This window comes from Panthera tigris, chromosome F2 (genome assembly GCF_018350195.1).
Source record: "Panthera tigris isolate Pti1 chromosome F2, P.tigris_Pti1_mat1.1, whole genome shotgun sequence".
Lineage (NCBI taxonomy): Eukaryota > Metazoa > Chordata > Mammalia > Carnivora > Felidae > Panthera > Panthera tigris.
The window spans coordinates 45,493,992-45,511,038 of record NC_056676.1 but is presented as its reverse complement, the minus strand read 5'-3'; the positions used below and the strand labels follow the sequence as shown (position 1 = coordinate 45,511,038).

At 40.6% G+C, this 17,047-nt stretch overlaps 1 protein-coding gene across 3 annotated transcripts in view; it reads right to left on the bottom strand.

The window, feature by feature from the left end:
* VPS13B (vacuolar protein sorting 13 homolog B) overlaps positions 1-17,047 on the bottom strand; it is a 798,280-nt gene that overhangs the window by 38,576 nt on the left and 742,657 nt on the right. For all 3 annotated transcript variants that reach the window (XM_042972776.1, XM_007073303.3, XM_042972777.1), the window contains 10 exons: positions 12,879-13,142; positions 12,125-12,208; positions 11,772-11,947; positions 10,876-11,046; positions 10,319-10,520; positions 9,009-9,197; positions 6,536-6,682; positions 4,242-4,525; positions 1,589-1,716; positions 1,177-1,376 (listed from right to left, as the gene is read on the bottom strand). In XM_042972776.1, coding sequence (XP_042828710.1) covers positions 1,177-1,376; positions 1,589-1,716; positions 4,242-4,525; positions 6,536-6,682; positions 9,009-9,197; positions 10,319-10,520; positions 10,876-11,046; positions 11,772-11,947; positions 12,125-12,208; positions 12,879-13,142 — 1,845 coding nt within the window. The remainder of the gene's footprint in view (positions 1-1,176; positions 1,377-1,588; positions 1,717-4,241; positions 4,526-6,535; positions 6,683-9,008; positions 9,198-10,318; positions 10,521-10,875; positions 11,047-11,771; positions 11,948-12,124; positions 12,209-12,878; positions 13,143-17,047) is intronic.

The window sequence follows — 17,047 nt, the reverse complement described above, 5'->3', positions numbered from 1 at the left end:
TACTTCACAAGCTTGTTGTGAAGGTCAAATGAATTAATACGTATGAAAGAACTGTGACAAAGGATAGCACAATATCACTTGGCCACAAAATGGAATGAAGTTCTGACACACGCTGCAACATGGATGAATGAACCTTGAAAATAGTACGCAAAGTGAATTATCCGGGCACAGCAAGACAAATACTGTATGATTCCAGTTACACGAGGCACCTGGAACCTGGCAAGTTCAGAGACACATGGTACAACAGGGGCTACCAGGGGTTGAGTGGAGGGAGAATGGAGAGGGATTGCCTACCGTGTACAGAGTTTCTGTCTGGGATGATGGAACAGCGAGTGGTGACGGTTGTACAACATTGTGAATGTTTTTTAATGCCCGTGAATTATACACATAAAATGGGAAATTTTTAAGTACAGCAGAAATGAAATGCTAGGTTCACATGCCATTTTTAACAAAAATAAACACCACTAGCACTGAGATTAAGACAGAGACAAATCGGGACATTTTATCTGTTCAGGGTTTTTAAACTATACTTATATTTGTAGAGTGTTATGTACTTCTAGGAAGAATGTGTATGTTTTTATATTAAATTCTAAAGAGGGGATGAACCTAGGGTTGGCATAATGATTGTCCTAAAATCTGGACCGTAGGGGGCTCCTGGGTGGCTCAGTCGGTTAGGTATCCGACCTCGACTCAGATCATGATCTCGCAGTTTGTGAGTTTGAGCCCCGGTCGGGCTCTGTGCTGACAGCTCAGAGCCTGGAGCCGGCTTTGGATTCTGTGTCTTCTCCTCTCTCTGCCCCTCCCATGCTCATACTCTGTCTCTCAATAGTAAATAAAAAAATGTTAAAAAAAAATTAAAATCTGGATAGTAGGACCACCTTCTATATAGAGGAGTCTAACAATTTTATTTCATTTTCGACTTTGGATCACACCCAATGTGCTTGCCTTTACCGAGTGCTTCTCTCTGGTAAACAGTTGTATAGGACATTGTGGAGGTACATATTGTATGTGAGAATTTATAACCTAACGAGGACGTAGAAATGGATACATGCATCCTCATCCGGAGATAAGAAGTTTAGCACTGAGAACATGCTGTTTAGAAGGAGACAAGCATGGAAACCTTAGACAAAAGAATGTGTCTTGGGGCCTTGATGGGAACACGTGTGGCTCACTGACCTGTGTTCCCTGACTGTTGATGTCGATGGCATCGCTCCACTCAGTTGTTGTGTCCCCCAGACATTCTACTCTCAAAAAGAGGCTAGGAAGTAAGTCTTTGGTCTTGCAGTCTGGATAATTGGAAATCTGATGATACAGTTCATGATGAATTGAGCACTCAGAAGGAATTCTTCTGCAATAAACCTCAAACTTTGGAATATCTAAAAAAAAAAAAAAAAGGCATATGCAGACTCAGGCCTTGACAAAGACGAAGGGATATTAAACATAATGTGGCAGGAGAAACTTCTCGAAGAGAGATGAATGATACTTTTATTTCAGTGTTCTTCACAGGATCACAGGTAGCTACTGAATTAAAAACCTCCAGGAAGATTACAGGTTTTGTATTATTTAGATTCAATGCGATAAAATATACCTTTAATATTTTCCTTTATAAGGATTGTTACTGGACATCTGTTGTGGAAAATTATCCGAGGACTAGGGTCTTCTGAGAGGGTTAAATAAGTCACTCCAAAGTGTTCTTGATATGTCAGTGCTACTGCCCTGGAATGAAATCAAATCAAATGACAGAAGCAGTTTAGAAAAAAATGAATGCTTCCTCTCGTGGTACATGTTTATTTAGATTTGTAATATTCACAACTGCACAACACCATCTCTTTTATCAATCAGAAGAAGTGTTTTCCAGAGAAAGGAGGCCATCCTCTCATCTAGTAACGGTCTTATACTAATTACAGCTTTACTGACTTTTTTCTCGACAATAGTATCACATAATTATCATGAAATATTCAAAGACATAAAAAATTATTTAAAAGAGGAAAACCATAACTTCTACCACTTAGAATTCTGGCCAACCGTGTGCTAACCTCTTCCTCCTGCTCTGCTCTCCTTTGTGCAGATGTGCCTTAAACTCTACACATGCAGTGCCTTCTTCTTCAGAAGTGCTTGGTACATTTTGGCTTAAGAGGAGCTGATATGCTTTTAGAAAGACTGCTAGAGAACATGGGTACTTGCTCTTTTTATATTCGAAAGGTAGGTAGGCTCATAATGCTTGCTGTCAGTTGTCACATAATCATATTGACATGACCTCCACTTTGCATACCAAGAGCAAAGCTGTATTAATCCGCATTAGAAAAAGTGCTGTGTGGGCATAGGCTGTCCTCTACAGTGGAGACACAAAACCCTTCCAGTTTACATCATAGACTACCAAACAATATTTCGTATCAAAACAGGACAAAAAAATCCTCTCGGAGGTTTAAATTACATGGACTGATCAAATTAATCAAAGAAATCAGGTATTTGCCAAATGTAGCCCTCAGTTTACACTGATTAAAAGGGGTTGATGATGCCTTAAAGAATTCCCCAAATGCCATTTACCCTGTTCACCAAGGTGAGCTCTTCCCATAGTATTTGCCTGAAATGCCAAAGTGAATTGTCCAGTAGAGTTTGGGGAAATCACATTAATAACACATCAAAGGTGCACGGCAGGACTGAGGGGAGGAGGGGGAAGAGGAGATGGGGCTTGTAGGAAGCGAATTCACTTGCTGAGTACAGTCCCTGGATTCATACCAAAGCTCTTTTCCCAGCCTAATTTTGAAAGAGCTGGGGCAAGCCAACCTCAGAGAATTTCTTCTTGCTAGCCAAGAAAGCTGGGGGCCAGGACTAACATATGGTATTTTCAATCTAATATCTAGTTTAGTATTTGCAGATAAGATTAAGTTATATTAATACAATCGTGTCTTAGAATTCTTAGAATTTTAAACATCATTTCCAAATGCAATTTTATTTTAAATTTTGGCTTTCAGTTTTAAAAATAAATTTTGTTTTCTCGACATAGGTTCACATCACTTTCAAAAATACTTCCTGCAACTCACCACACTTAACTTCTCCAGCCAGAATATAAATATAACCACTCCTCTTCAGAATCAGGGATGAAAAGTGTTTATAAAATCAGGATGTTTCTGAATGTTGTGAAAGAAGAAGGGATATGTGTAGGGAACAGGGCCTTACTATTATGGATAACGTGAGTTGGGAAGTTATCGTTTAAAATATTACTACTAGAAATCTCTGTAGACATCAAAAAGTTAGAATAGCTCGAATCTCAAATGAAGTCTGTAAAATCACAACCACGGGAAAAAGGTACCTCTAAGAAGATCACAAGATGTTTTCTTCTGTACTTTTTGCATATACCATAAATAAGTTATTCCCGACAGCTACAGAAAGGACGTATTGCATGCAAAACAACCACAAAATAAAAGTCCAGTATGAACAAACCATTACATGTCTCCGGCTTGATTCTGTGGTTGTTATTTGCATAATTGGTAATCGGTAATTGGAGCAACTTGCGTGCAGGAACAACCACAGAACAGTCTTCTGTGACTTGTGTTTATCTAAGTTATCTCTGCTAATGACTTTTAAAGAAAAATTCCATTTTGAAGTAGATGTAAAATATGGGAAAGGAAAAAGGTTTTCCAACTTGACTCTCTCATATTTTAACCCTTGACAGAGGCTAAGAAGTCATCATAGAAGGCTATCTTTTCATTTTGATGTATTGCTGCTATTTCATGCCACAAACACCATCATTCCCCCCCACCCCCGCCCCCCATAAGCTGCAATAAGGGAAAAATCTCATCAGGAGTACGCTGGGGCAACCCACATGTGAGCACAATGTTTGCCCAATTGTGTACGATGTCTAGAGGCCATTAAAAATCAAAGTAAAACCTGGGGCACCCGGATGGCTCAGTCAGGTAAGCGTCTGACTTCAGCTCAGGTCACGATCTCACGGTCTGTGAGTTCAAGCCCCGCATCAGGCTCTGTGCTGACGGCTCAGAGCCCGGAGCCTGCTTCAGATTCTGTGTCTCCCTCTCTCTCTGCCCCTCTCCTGCTCACGTGTGTCTCCCTCTCTCTCTGCCCCTCTCCTGCTCCTCAAAAGTAAATACACATTAAAAAAAGTAAAAGTAAAACCCACTTTTCCACGTGGTGAGCAATGCAGCTGTTTTTGTCTCTCCTGGTGCCTTGATGAAGAGCTATCGCAACAAGCTAAGAAGGGCATTCACACGGAGATAAAATACCTGGTGCAGAATCCATTTTCCCCACAACTTCCGAAGGGCACGGCTACACTCTGTCTGGGAAACTCTTGTTTAACTATAGCCGGCAGGCTCCAGCACTGGGAACTGTTGGCACCTGAGGCAGGAGAAAAGGCCAGCAAGATCTGCTTCTGCAGCATGGAGGCATCCAGTGGTGACTGACTGATATCGGGCATCAGGTCCCAGCAAGGAAGGGAGCTGGATTTCACAGCAGGCTGCTCTCTACCTGCGCAGATGCTGAAAGTGGCACTGTCTGGAACGTGAAAATACTGAGAAAAGAAAAGACAACGCCGAGAGAGCACGGTTACTGCACCAATGGAGAGAAGTGAAGCTTTTGAAAGCACAGCTTCTAAGAAACCATAACCTATGTAGTCTCAGGAGGTGGCTGGGTGGGGGACATGGGCATGTGAGAATCCCATTCCCATGAGAAAGCCCCAATGAGACTATTACAAGCAGTAGGGACAGGGTCTGCTTTTCTAGGCATAATGAAACATGATAGGGCCGGGGTGACTTAGAAGGTGATGCAAAGTTCTCAATGTCCCCCAGGTACTGCAAAAATCCAGATGTCGTAAGGGTCGACATGCCACATGCTGGGGAGAGAGTCCTCTTGGATGGGTATGACCGGGCTGAAAGGGTGCGCTCTGAGGGGCCTTGGGAAGAAGAGAGCTGAATGAGATACGGAACAGTGAACTGGGAGCTCAGAAGACAAACTCTGTTTAAGGCTCATCCTGAGGGAGGAGGAAACTCTGATCCCAACCCTCAGTTGAAATTCCACAGGGTTTCTGGCACATTAGAAAGTCTCAGAAGTTTGACTTAAAAAGGACCTTTAGAGATACTTTATTTAAGACTCTTCTTTCACATCTGAGGAAGCTGCTTTCCAGAGAGCTGCTGACTTGTCCAACATCACAAAGACAGTGAGTGGCAAAGCCCAGCTGGAGCCAGGCTTCCTGCTTCCCATTTGGTGGGTTTCCCACTGTTCCACACACCTCTCTGAGAGGCTAGGGACCGTCATGTCTTTAAAAATAATGCCTACACCTGCCTGAAGCAGGGTATGGTTGAAAAAGGGGACACTCCTCAGCCGCCTGGAAGTACGTGGGCCCATCCCTCTTCTCCAGGGAGCTGAGGCAAAGCAGGAGTTCACTGTGATGCTGGGGTTTTGGTCGCCACCGGCTTCTACCATTTCCTGAGTGCCTGGCCTTTTTACTCATATTGGCTCATCTAATTGTCACCAAAAACCTGTAAGGAATGAAAAATTATGCCTATTTTCAGAGGAGGAAATGTCAGCGTGGAAAGCCCTGACCGAAGGTCTCAGGAAGCCCGAAGGTGGGGAGGAGGAGAATTATCTGCACACATGCTGATTCTCTTGCCAAATCCTCACCTAAAATGGAAACATTGTTGACTTCTATTTCCCGACCGGGTACTCCGGGTACTTCTGGTCACATAGTTATTCTACTGATACTTTGAAGAACCAAAATGAAATTCGATTATTCTGACATTTTTGTAAATACTATCATGCACTGTAAGCTTAGAAGAGTAAGACTTTCATCCTGTTTTAGTGTTCTAATGTAATTTTTAGGAGCTGAAAGGGATAAAAATAAATGCAGACATAGCTAAAGAAAGAAAATACTTTCCTACGTGATAGTTTCAATAGCATAAAACAACAGCTTACCACTTAGCATATCATGTTTTTAAGTCCTTTTAAAATATCTCCTTACTCTCTCAAAATAGAAGTGTTCACTTTAATTGTATAAAGAAGAGAATCAAAAATCTTTCTTGGATTTATTTTCTGCATATTCTGCCAGTGGGATGCTAACATAAAGGGGCTGGTACCTTTTCACAGTTACTCTCCTCGTGGGCAGAGAAGTCAGGGCTCCCACACGCGTGGCTCAGCTGGGGCCGGGCCCTCTGCCCACAAGGCTCCTCCAGGCACCGCAGCCTGCGAGGCAGATGCTCTTTTCCACGAGACCCGGGAGCCAGCCCTCAGGCCACTGCCCCGTGGGCGGGGCTTTGCCTTGGCGAGCATGCTAGCGGAGCGTGCTGTGGCCTCCAGCGGCTGGGGCACAGGCGACCGAATCCAGCAGTGCGTCGGGACCTGCTGCGTGTTCATTACCTGGAAGCGCTGGCCGTGACATCCGTGGTTTTAATTCAGTACAAAATAAAGTTCTCTTTACCTACATTCAGTGTTAGTTTCCTTCTTTATTCTAGGCTAAAACCTTAATCTTACTTATCGCTAATTGATCGAAACTTAAGACAGATCAATAATGCTATCGATTGCTTACCTCCTTCCCAGAGTGGGGTTTGGAGACAGATAACTGCGGTTTATAAAATATCTGATAGGGCATATTATTGATTATCATAGTCTTGTCTTCAATCTGAATAATCTGTATACCCTGCTGAACCAGGGAGGAGATGCAGAATTGACATAACTGCAAGACAAGTGAGGAAAGAACGATTTTGGAAACATTATAAGGCATGTAAAACTTTCTCCTTTTTTAAAGGGCCATTTTATCCCTCAGTTTGCCCACGACAATACCAATTTTACCTTTTGTTCCAGCATATTTATCAGAGATCCCTTTCAGTCTCAAAGACGTCCCAGCCCCCCAAAGGGCCACTATTTACAACAGGTGTCCTGGCACACCAGTTATTTCTGGTGTTTCCAGTTATTTAGCCAATTCCCTCACAAAGTATTTATGTAGGAACACTTGTATGTAAACAGAGGTCACTCAGGTTTTCAACATGAAGTCGAGCACTCCTCCTCCTCTTCCTCATGCTCGTGGCAGCTACCTCACGAAAGGCCTGGGAGGGACCAACGGGAGCCCTAAGAACAGCATCGAGTGGCCCTGGCATACTGCTTTCTTGTGCTCCACTTGTAAGAACTTACGCATGCTAACTCACAGAATCCTCACATGGGGCAGCTACTATTGTCTCCATTTTACAGAAGAGGGAAATGAGGCTCAAAGAGGTTACGTAGCCTGCCCGAGGTCAAAAAGACAGAGAGGGTCTAGTTGGGATTGAAAACCAAGCAGTCTGGTCCTATGGTACAGCTCTTAACCTCTGCGTGTATCATCTCATTACCTTACCATGTTGTATGAAGTACTGGTGCTCAGAGAAGATATCCATCCGCTTAGTAAATGGTAATGTCAGGACAGCAGTTCTCAAAGTGTGGCCTGGGATCCTTGTGTGTGTGTGTGTGTGTGTGTGTGTGTATTGGGGGCCGTGGCGGGGGAGGGTTTATGAGATCCTTTCAGGGTGTCCAAAGGTCAAAACTATTTTTATAATAAATACCAAGACGCTATTGTCTTTTCCATTCAAATTCCCTCATGAGTGTACAGTGAAGTTTTTCAGGGGTTATATGACCTATGATGTCATTACTGTCATGGCATACATACAGAATGTATGTTTGTGTATTCTTGGGGTCTAAAGTTTTGCTTTAATTGCTAGTTTGATAAGTATCAATAGCCATAGCCCACATGAACAAAAGGGTTTTGGAAGTCTGCAATAATTTTTAAGAGAGTACAGGGGTCCTGACACTAAAAAGTTTGAGAATCACTAGGAAAGAATAATGATATAAATATAGGCAATAATATATTTTCCACCAGTCCATTCATTCATTCACATTTATTCCGCATTTGCTGTGGCCGCTTTGTGAGGTGCTGGAGGTATTGGGTGTTGGATTGTATGGCATCACATTTTTTTCCAGGTTTTGATGGTCGTTCTCAACTTACAACTATTCGGCTTTGGGTGATTCACGCTTGCAGCTCTTTGCCATTTACACCCATGTTACAGTATTTTGGCCGGCAGAACATAAACATGTGTTGCCCAGACAACTCTGAGGAAATGGATACCAGCCTGGAATACTGAAGAGAAACCAACTTCTTTGTATAGAGAAATTTATTTTTAAAAAGTCACCAAATGACCCTAACTTTTTTTCGAGAGGCTCTTCAAAGATGCCTGTCAAAATCTAACTTCTCCCCAGAGAAAGGTCATTCTAAATCATACTACTATGATGAAGTAGCCCTTCTTCTTCTGATTTGGGAGGGCTAAAATAACGAAGATATTGTTAAGTACAGCATGAGACCTTAACATGGTACACTATGATATTGTGCTTTCATGCATACCGGTTGCTGTGATTTGTTACTATATTATTGAACTTAATTGGTTTTCATAGAGTTTAGAAAAGATTGATGCTGAAGATCATGCACCATTTGTATTTAGTTAAATAGCCGATTAAGTATGTTTTCTGCATTCATATCATTAAAGAGTGAGAACCAGTCCTCTGTTTAGGAATATAACTTCCTCATAACATTTGGCACCATGGGAAAATTAGAGCGGCTTTTGCTCAGGATGCCCTTTCCAGGAACGTAACCTTTGCTATAGGAGGTTTGTCCTTTCACTCAGTGCACAGAATGTTAGCAACTGTACTTCCTGCTCTAAGAGAAGAAGGCCAAGTACATTTGTGGATATTTTGGAATAAGTTCATTTTTCCCCCACATACGATCAATCAAGTGACCGCTGAGTGTTCCAAAATAGAGTGGTTATTGGATAAATTATGTGACATGGCTTTTATCACTGCTAAAGGAAAAAAAAACCCTGTATAAGACAGAGGTCTAAGAAATCACATGTTGGACTGTTATAAATTGCCTAGAGCAAGTTGTACCAAAACTGGATTAAAAAGAAAGGGGTAGACTCATTTTAAACAGGTGGAGGGGTAGGCATGCTATTTCCCCTGAGCCATGCAGACTTTGATCCTACCTTCTGATGTCCTGGGAAAGCACCGAGTCTTATTTCAGCATCAACAAACCCTTCTTCGTCCAATGACACAACTTCACCATTACCTCCATCTTTCCACTTTGGAGATGTCAGGTTATGGACCAGTTTAATTGCTACTGACTTATGCACAGTGTTCGTATTTGCCCAGTATATTCCAATTTGAAAAGCCTCCTGGAAAAATAATGCCTCAATTATAAAGTATTTTTCTTAACCGTGATATTTTTACCTCAATTCACAGGAATTTTTTTTATATTATATAATAGGTCTACTTAGGCAACCAAATCCCTTTATGAGTTTTGTTTTTGTTTTTGAAATGGCAACATACATTTTATTTTAGTTCCCAATGTTTTCTTTGATTCACAATGGAATTCATATTTATGGAAGGGGAAAAAAACAACCCCAACTGTGGCTCCCCTATAAATAACAAAAACTTAAAAACTAAGGGTTTCATTTCATTCGACAAAAGAATAATATGCAACCTTAGGTACATGTAGGTCAGCATTCTAATTCCATAAGGTAACATCATCTGATTATTAAAAAAAAAGAAAAAAATAGGAAAATGCAATTGAATAAAGATGTTCATGAACTGTAGCTCAAAAAAAGTACTCTTCAATTGTTCCCCACCAGGAAAACATTTTATTTAGGAGTTCCATGTACTCGTTTTCTTATAGATTTATGTACTTCTTGAAATGGGTTAGCCTTATCAAGAAAGTTCTCTTGTGATGGAGTACAGTCTTGCTGCGAAATTCTGTTTTACATTAGGGTTTCCCCCTGTGCCAGCAATGACTCCATATTGTTATTATCAACAACTGGGTGGACATCTATGATTATGGATATCCAAGTCCACTTATAAAGGAAAAGGGGCCCTGACAAAAACAGTTGTTCAGAAATCCTCAATTCTTACCCACCTTGCAGATCCCAGAGAATTTCTGTAAGAGCCACAAATCTATCTAGAGAGTGGGTTAGCACAGAATATGACTCTATATCCTTAACATACCCTGGGTAGGCCAATCCTAATGCTTGTCAAATATCCTGTACACAATGAAAATGAAAATGTAACTACTAGAAGTTATCAAATTTAATGATAACTCAAGCGTGAATACTGCTGATGGGGGAAAAAAGACATCTGAAATGTCTTTGAATATCAAAGAACATTCCATACCCCTTACACATGCATCTAAGACGACAGTTTTCTACAACTGATTCTGTTAAGAACATAAATGCAACCTCAGAATAAAGGCTAGTTGTTGAAAGCAAAGAATTCATATTAGCTAAAAAAAAGGTTATAGTACCTGAAAATTAGGAGGGATAATAATTTTGCCAGCAGGAACCTGTAGAACAATCTTCTCTCCTTCAAACAACCAGAGGTCCCACTTGGATTGATTGATAAGCAGGGCCCAGGGTAGAAGTTCTATCAACAACGTTCTAACATATGGCTTCCAGACTGACAGCTTCACTCGCATTGGGCTATCCCACTGACTCAGCTGTTCATTCCTGTTCCAAATACCACATCCAAGAGACTCAATGAAAAATGATGACTTCAGTATTCATGAAATATGTTTAGGATTCCAGACACACAATGCTCTTGTATGACACCTTTTCATACTAGACTCACCCAGCGCTGAATTTGCATCCAGGAGAAAGAAACTTTTCACGCAATTACGTTCTAGGTTATGAGTAAAGCAGTCTACAAAATACATTTACCCAGACAATAAAAGGTCAGGATTGGATAGATGCATGCATATATCTTCTTTTTAAAAACACCTTTTATGGTATCTAGCGTTTTGGTGAATGGTCATTTATTAATATTGGTAAATGTTTGTAGACAAAGATTGCTGGAGAACATTACCTGTCAGAATCCTTTTCATTATATGGCCACATGGGTTGAAGGGACTTTTCTGGTCCATAGAATTCATCAAGGATCTGATTAACCATGCATCCAGGATGTATCTTAGTGGCTATTTGCTTAATGAGGGATGTAGAGATGGGGACAGCACAGTGTGAGGGATCATCTTCTTCTCTAGGCAGTGGAAAGGAAAAAATAGGAGTAAGTACCAGATTTCTAAAGTGGCAGACAATTTATTGAAAAAATATAACCCTAGATGTATTATAGACCAATACTTTTTTGTGAGATTGAGGCAATTTTTGGTGATTTAGGGATTGGTAACACAGTTTTTGCATAATATGGGCCCTGGCCCCTTCTCCCTGCCCCCGCTCCCCATGTTCTTGGGTGAGAGCTCTATTCATTTCTTCTTCCACTAGAGAAATTATGTGTCAATTAAATTTTCTGATCCCTCTTATTTATTTCTAAGTTTAATGAAAGAGGCTGAATTTTATCCAAAACTATCGAAGAGGATAAGAGAACACTAGGCAGGGCAATTTTATTTAAAAAAAAAAAATTTTTTTTAACATTTATTTATTTTTGAGACAGAGAGAGACAGAGCATGAACGGGGGAGGGGCAGAGAGAGAGGGAGACACAGAATTGGAAGCAGGCTCCAGGCTCTGAGCCATCAGCCCAGAGTCCGACGCGGGGCTCGAACTCAGGGACCGCGAGATGGTGACCTGAGCTGAAGTCGGACGCTCAACCGACTGAGCCACCCAGGCGCCCCTAGGCAGGCAATTTTAAAATAACATTCTCATAAGGAACCCTAAAAAAAATTCTACCTCCCTTCTTCCCCTCCATAATACAAAGTTGCTTTTCTACTGAATCTCTCTTAGGAAAAATGTGAGGACTTTTCCAGTACCTTGCTTGAAATGTTAGGTGATGTACAAGGTCAGGTTCTATGTTTTGCAGTGGTTTTTCCTGTCCTTTTCCTGGAATAATCTGTGTTTCACTCAATCCCAGACTCCTTTTCTCCAAATGTATGATAATGGGGTCTGGAAGATGACTTCTCATGATAAAAAGAGGGCTGAACACAATCTATAAAAATAAAAGGACAGAACAACTTTCATATTTGCTTTGTTGCAGTATTCCAGCTGTTTGATGCTGAAACAAACTTGTAATAAATCTCTTCTCTGGGTCACTCTGACCTTAATTTATTTCAGAACAGGAGAGGTCAGAGTCATATACCATATTTTAGGATTGGAAAGCACTCACCATTCGTTGTTGCACTTGAGAGTTGGGTTCTAATGTCAAAACTGTGCACCACACATAAAGAATGGAACTGTTTGAAGATGGCACCTGCATATGAGGTAGTAAAGGCTTCTATTAAACACTAGTTTATTAATTAATCAAAATGAGGCACAGATATAACGTCAGTTTCGAGAATTAAAAAATTTAAAGTTATAGAAAAAAGCCACTAAAAAAAAGAATAACTAAGCAAAAACAGATTTCATTATGGTATAAAGTGAACGTGCAGTGAGTCCATGAAGCCAACGCTTTCTTAAAGACAAGGGGATTTGGTATGAGGAGAGACTGACACAAGACTGGGTGGGAGAACGGCTGAGAAGATTTGTCCCTCGTGGGAATGAAAGTGATGATGGCAGAAGGCAAGAAAGAGATAAGCAGTTGATAGCCCACTGCAAAGATTTTTCAAGGGGGGAGAACACCATCCCTTCCCTCAACCCCTCCCCCACACCTCCACCCCAAGCCCTGCTGCATCAGGATCTTTCTCAAGATAGAACTTGCCTCCACCTGAAAGGAGTAGTGTCTTAGCTCTAAGAACTCCTGTGTGGCTGTGGGATGGGAGGAAACACTTTGAGAAGCAACATTCAAAGTCTTTTTATATTATTTCAGATCTCCCTCTTTTGTACAGGTCATTTTTTAGATAAAGTGCTATACTGAATAAAGAACATAATGAGGAATGTTAATTTTAAAGCTGCTCTATTCCAGATTGTACTACTTCTTATACCTGAATGACAATGCTATACTCAGGGGACTTAGATTCCAAACACACGTCTCTTGACCAATCTTCATCTCCTTTGGCCTTTACACACAACTCTGTCAGTTCACTGTTTTCCAGTATGTATGAAGGCAATTTCTGTTTGGCTGTGAGGCAGTCAAAATGTTCTCGAATCACAGCTTCTCCATCTTGACCAATGTAATGCTGAACGACTTTTAGTTCTATACTTTGAGACAAGTAACTACAGATGATCTGTCTTCCACAGATGATAATCTAAAAGATAATAAACAAACAAACAAATAAATGACACAAATAAAGCTCCATCAATTCAGATTTCATGAACTGGAAATACGTAACTGTTCTGACAGTAAACTTGTTGGTTTTAACAGAAAGAAAGTGAAGTCATTAGCTTATTTGGAGCATACCAAAAGAAAGGCTTGGTCGTATTTGCTTTGTTCATGTTGAGTTTACAGCACTCAAAAGACAGGCACAGGCAGGGTCCACATCCAGCTAGAAACACTGATTGTGTGCTTGAGAGTGAGGTGGGGTGGGAGATAAAAGACCTATGGAATGAAAGCCTTGCAAATGTGCACACACAAAAGATAGTTGACCTGGAAAAGAGCCGTGGAAGTTGAAACTAGCAACTGACCAAGAGTTTAGGGGCAGGCTTCAGAGGCAAGAAGCCAGACCAGGGGCCGGAGAAGAAGAGGCAAAGAGGGGTGGAGGTAAACCAGGAGAAGTGGTGTTGCTGAAACTCCAAGAGCAGAGACAGACCAAGATGTGGTAGTGAGTGGTGTCCATAATGTCAAAAGAGATGGGGGTTGAAAACAAGACTTCGGCTCTGGTGGCTGAGAGGCCAACTGGTGATGTATCTATTCCCAAGGCTGGTTTCCAAGGGTTGCCTGCAGTCTTATGCAATAAGAGATCATTTTATAAATTGATAATAAAAAAATAACTTTTAACTCAGATGCCTTATTTTATTTTATTCAGGTCTTCCCCATAGAGAAGAAGCATGTATCATTGTAAAACACACGTAATTACCCATTAAACCCATGTATTACCCAATTTGTCATCCAGCTAAGAGTATGGTTCACAGTAGGCATTAAGAAATGTCTCTGAAATCAGTTGAAATTGAAAAGATAATGCAAAATTTATTCCTATGCAGTGAATCCTTCTGTAATACAAATATTCACCATGAGTGGAAAACAAAGGACTTTCATATACTGGATTTTCTTGTTTGTAATATTTTTTCCAGATCATAAAAATAGTAATCTCTCTCTCTGTCACACACGTACACACATACCCATACATATGTGGCTTACTTATGGGTCTAAGGATGTGATGGTTAATTTTACGTGCTGACTTGAATGGGCCACAGGCTGCACAGGTATTTGATCAAGCATTATTCTGAGTGTGCCTGTGAAGGTGAGGTTCACTGTGTATTGGTAAACTGAGTACAGAAGAGTGCCCTCCCCAATGTGGGTGGGCCTCATCCTGTCAATTCAAGACCTGAATAGAACAAAGAGCCTGAGTAGGAGGGACTCCTCCAACTGAGCTGAGACTTTGGTCTTTCCTGGCCTTTGGACACAGACCAAAAAACATCAGCTCTTCTGGGTTTCAGCCTCCATAATTGTGTGAGCCAATTTAAAATAAATCTCTCCCTCTCCTTCTCTGCATACATATGTACACCCACATATATGTGTGTGTATACACTCATTTTTACAAATTAGTTCTTTTATTCTCACAGCAACCATATCAAATAGGTGCTGCTATGACTCATGTATGAGGGAAAACAGAGGCACAAGGGAAAACAGAGGCACAAATATGATGGATAACTTGCGGGACACTACCCAGACCCTCTGGCCTGGAGTCTGTGCCGATAATCACTCTGAAAGTCTGTTTATTATAAAATTAAGACCTACTAATTAAGAAAATGTAGAAACTATAGAAAAGAATAAAAACTGCCCATCATAAGGTAAATGTGGTAGATCCCATTGGTTCTATTCTAAATAGGTGGTTCCTCCCTTTCCCTTGATATGAACAACCCTCATTTGGTTTAGGTCTCAAAAAGCAGCAAAGTACTCAGGGAAAGTGGACACCTCCATGAACCCCAGAATCTATTATAATTGTTACAAACTAATCCTGGTAAATCGATTCTCCTTTTGCCAGTGATTACTTTAGGGGTGAACATGGGACGCTCTCTGGCTAATAATATGAAAAGGGAAGACTGCTAAAAGGCTCTTGGAAACATTTTACTCCTTGATAAGGAGACAATTTGAGAAGCAAAAGCCCTGCTTCTTGTCTGTCATGGAAGATGTTATGACAGGATATATATGCATCCATCTTTCGTAGGCATCTTAAGACAAAAAAGGCAAATCCAACAGGACAGCAGGGCAGCAGATACAGCACTGAGTTGCTTTATCAACCAACACCTAACTCGACTTCTTCATTCTTATTATGTGAGATAATAAATGTAAAAGAGGAATAGTTCTGCCTCATTAACTTATTATGAAGACTAAAAAGCCTGTTTTGTTACTTCAAACTGAAAACATCCTAATGGATACATTTTCCTATGTGATTAAGGGTACTTTGCAAACATCTTTGTAAGTAAACTATTATTTACACAAATAACTATGAATAATTATTTATGAATGAACTATTACTTACCCAAAATAAACCTGCTAGATTGATAGACCAAAGATAAGATGTCATTGTTGTTTCAAATGGTATTAGTTGAACAGTGAAATTTAGCATTTTCTTAAACACTTATTTTCCAACTATCTATTCCTTTGAATTTTCTTTAGAAGGAGAACATCTGTAAAAACCAAACTGTGCTTAACTGTTATATTATTCCTAGATACTCTGCCGTAATAATCTTTTAAAACAATGTTTTCTCAGTAACAAACACAGAAGTCAACTGGACCATGAGTCCTAAGTTAGCAGGCAAGCTTTTCTTTAGCATATGCTAGGGGTTACCAGGCACTCATGGTTAAGTCTTATGAGGCCTTAGCGTTGCCTAACTTTAAGTAAATACGTGAAAGCTCTGAGGCAGTATTCAATTTTGTTCTTACTCTTGGTGTGCCCAGGCCTGGCAATGTATGCACACTGCTCTTGCTTCAGAACCTTTGGGCCCCATGAGATTTAGGAGAGAATTTTGCTGTCTCTCACAGAAACCACAGGATCTCTGCAACCATCTGGGACTCACTTTGTTTAAAGACAAAGATCCTCTTGGTGGGTTTTTATAGTTTCATTTTCAACTATAAAGCCTGTTAAATAGGCTTTCAAATTTGATAAAAAGAAAACCCTTAAAAGTGGCCAGGGAGGGAAGGCTACTTAGATGAAGGGAAATCCAAAATGGCTACTCCTCAGAGCGGTGTTCTTCACGGCTGCTCCCACGCAGGGTTCAGCGAGAGCCATGTCTGCTTTTCTTCAACGTGGCAACACTTACAATACCTTTATTTTGAAAATTATGGTTAAAATTTCAAGATTAATTTATCAGTTGAAGACAGCTACTTAATTTTTTTTAATGTAGGGTTTCTCTTTAATACACATTTCCAGGTTTCACACTAATTCTCCTCTTTCCCCAAAGCCACAAAGACGTGTATTGAAGATTTCCACATGTGATTTTACTTAGCAGGTTTCAGAACTCTTATTAGATCAGTGCCAAGAAGAATAGTGATATTAAAGAATAACTCCAGAACACCAGATGCACTGGAAAATGATATCTTAGCCGTGATTAAAAGTGTATGTATAAAGATACAAATATATATATACATACATACATATGTACATTTAGGTTTTTAAAGTGGTACAGTTTTCCTCAATGAGGGGATGGGAAACATGGGAGCCAATATGTGTACAGGGGTAGCTGTGTAATGCACAAAGTTCTTGAGAAATTTTGTATGTGGTCAGTTTTCATTCAACTGGAGAAATGAGAGGGTTACAAGAAAGGTAGGGTACAACCAAATGGCATTGTTCAAATGCGCACTAGCCAATTCTCCATCGTCCAGAGGCATGTTAATGCAGTTAAGGTACATCAGGGAGCTGCACACACTCACCTCCCCAAATGGAGCTTGGTAATTAGGCAGCTGCAGTTTATTTCCCAGCCCAGGTGGGACAGAAGGAAAGAGGCCAATATGAGAGAGAGGAAGGAATTCGTGAAGTTCTTCTGAAACCTT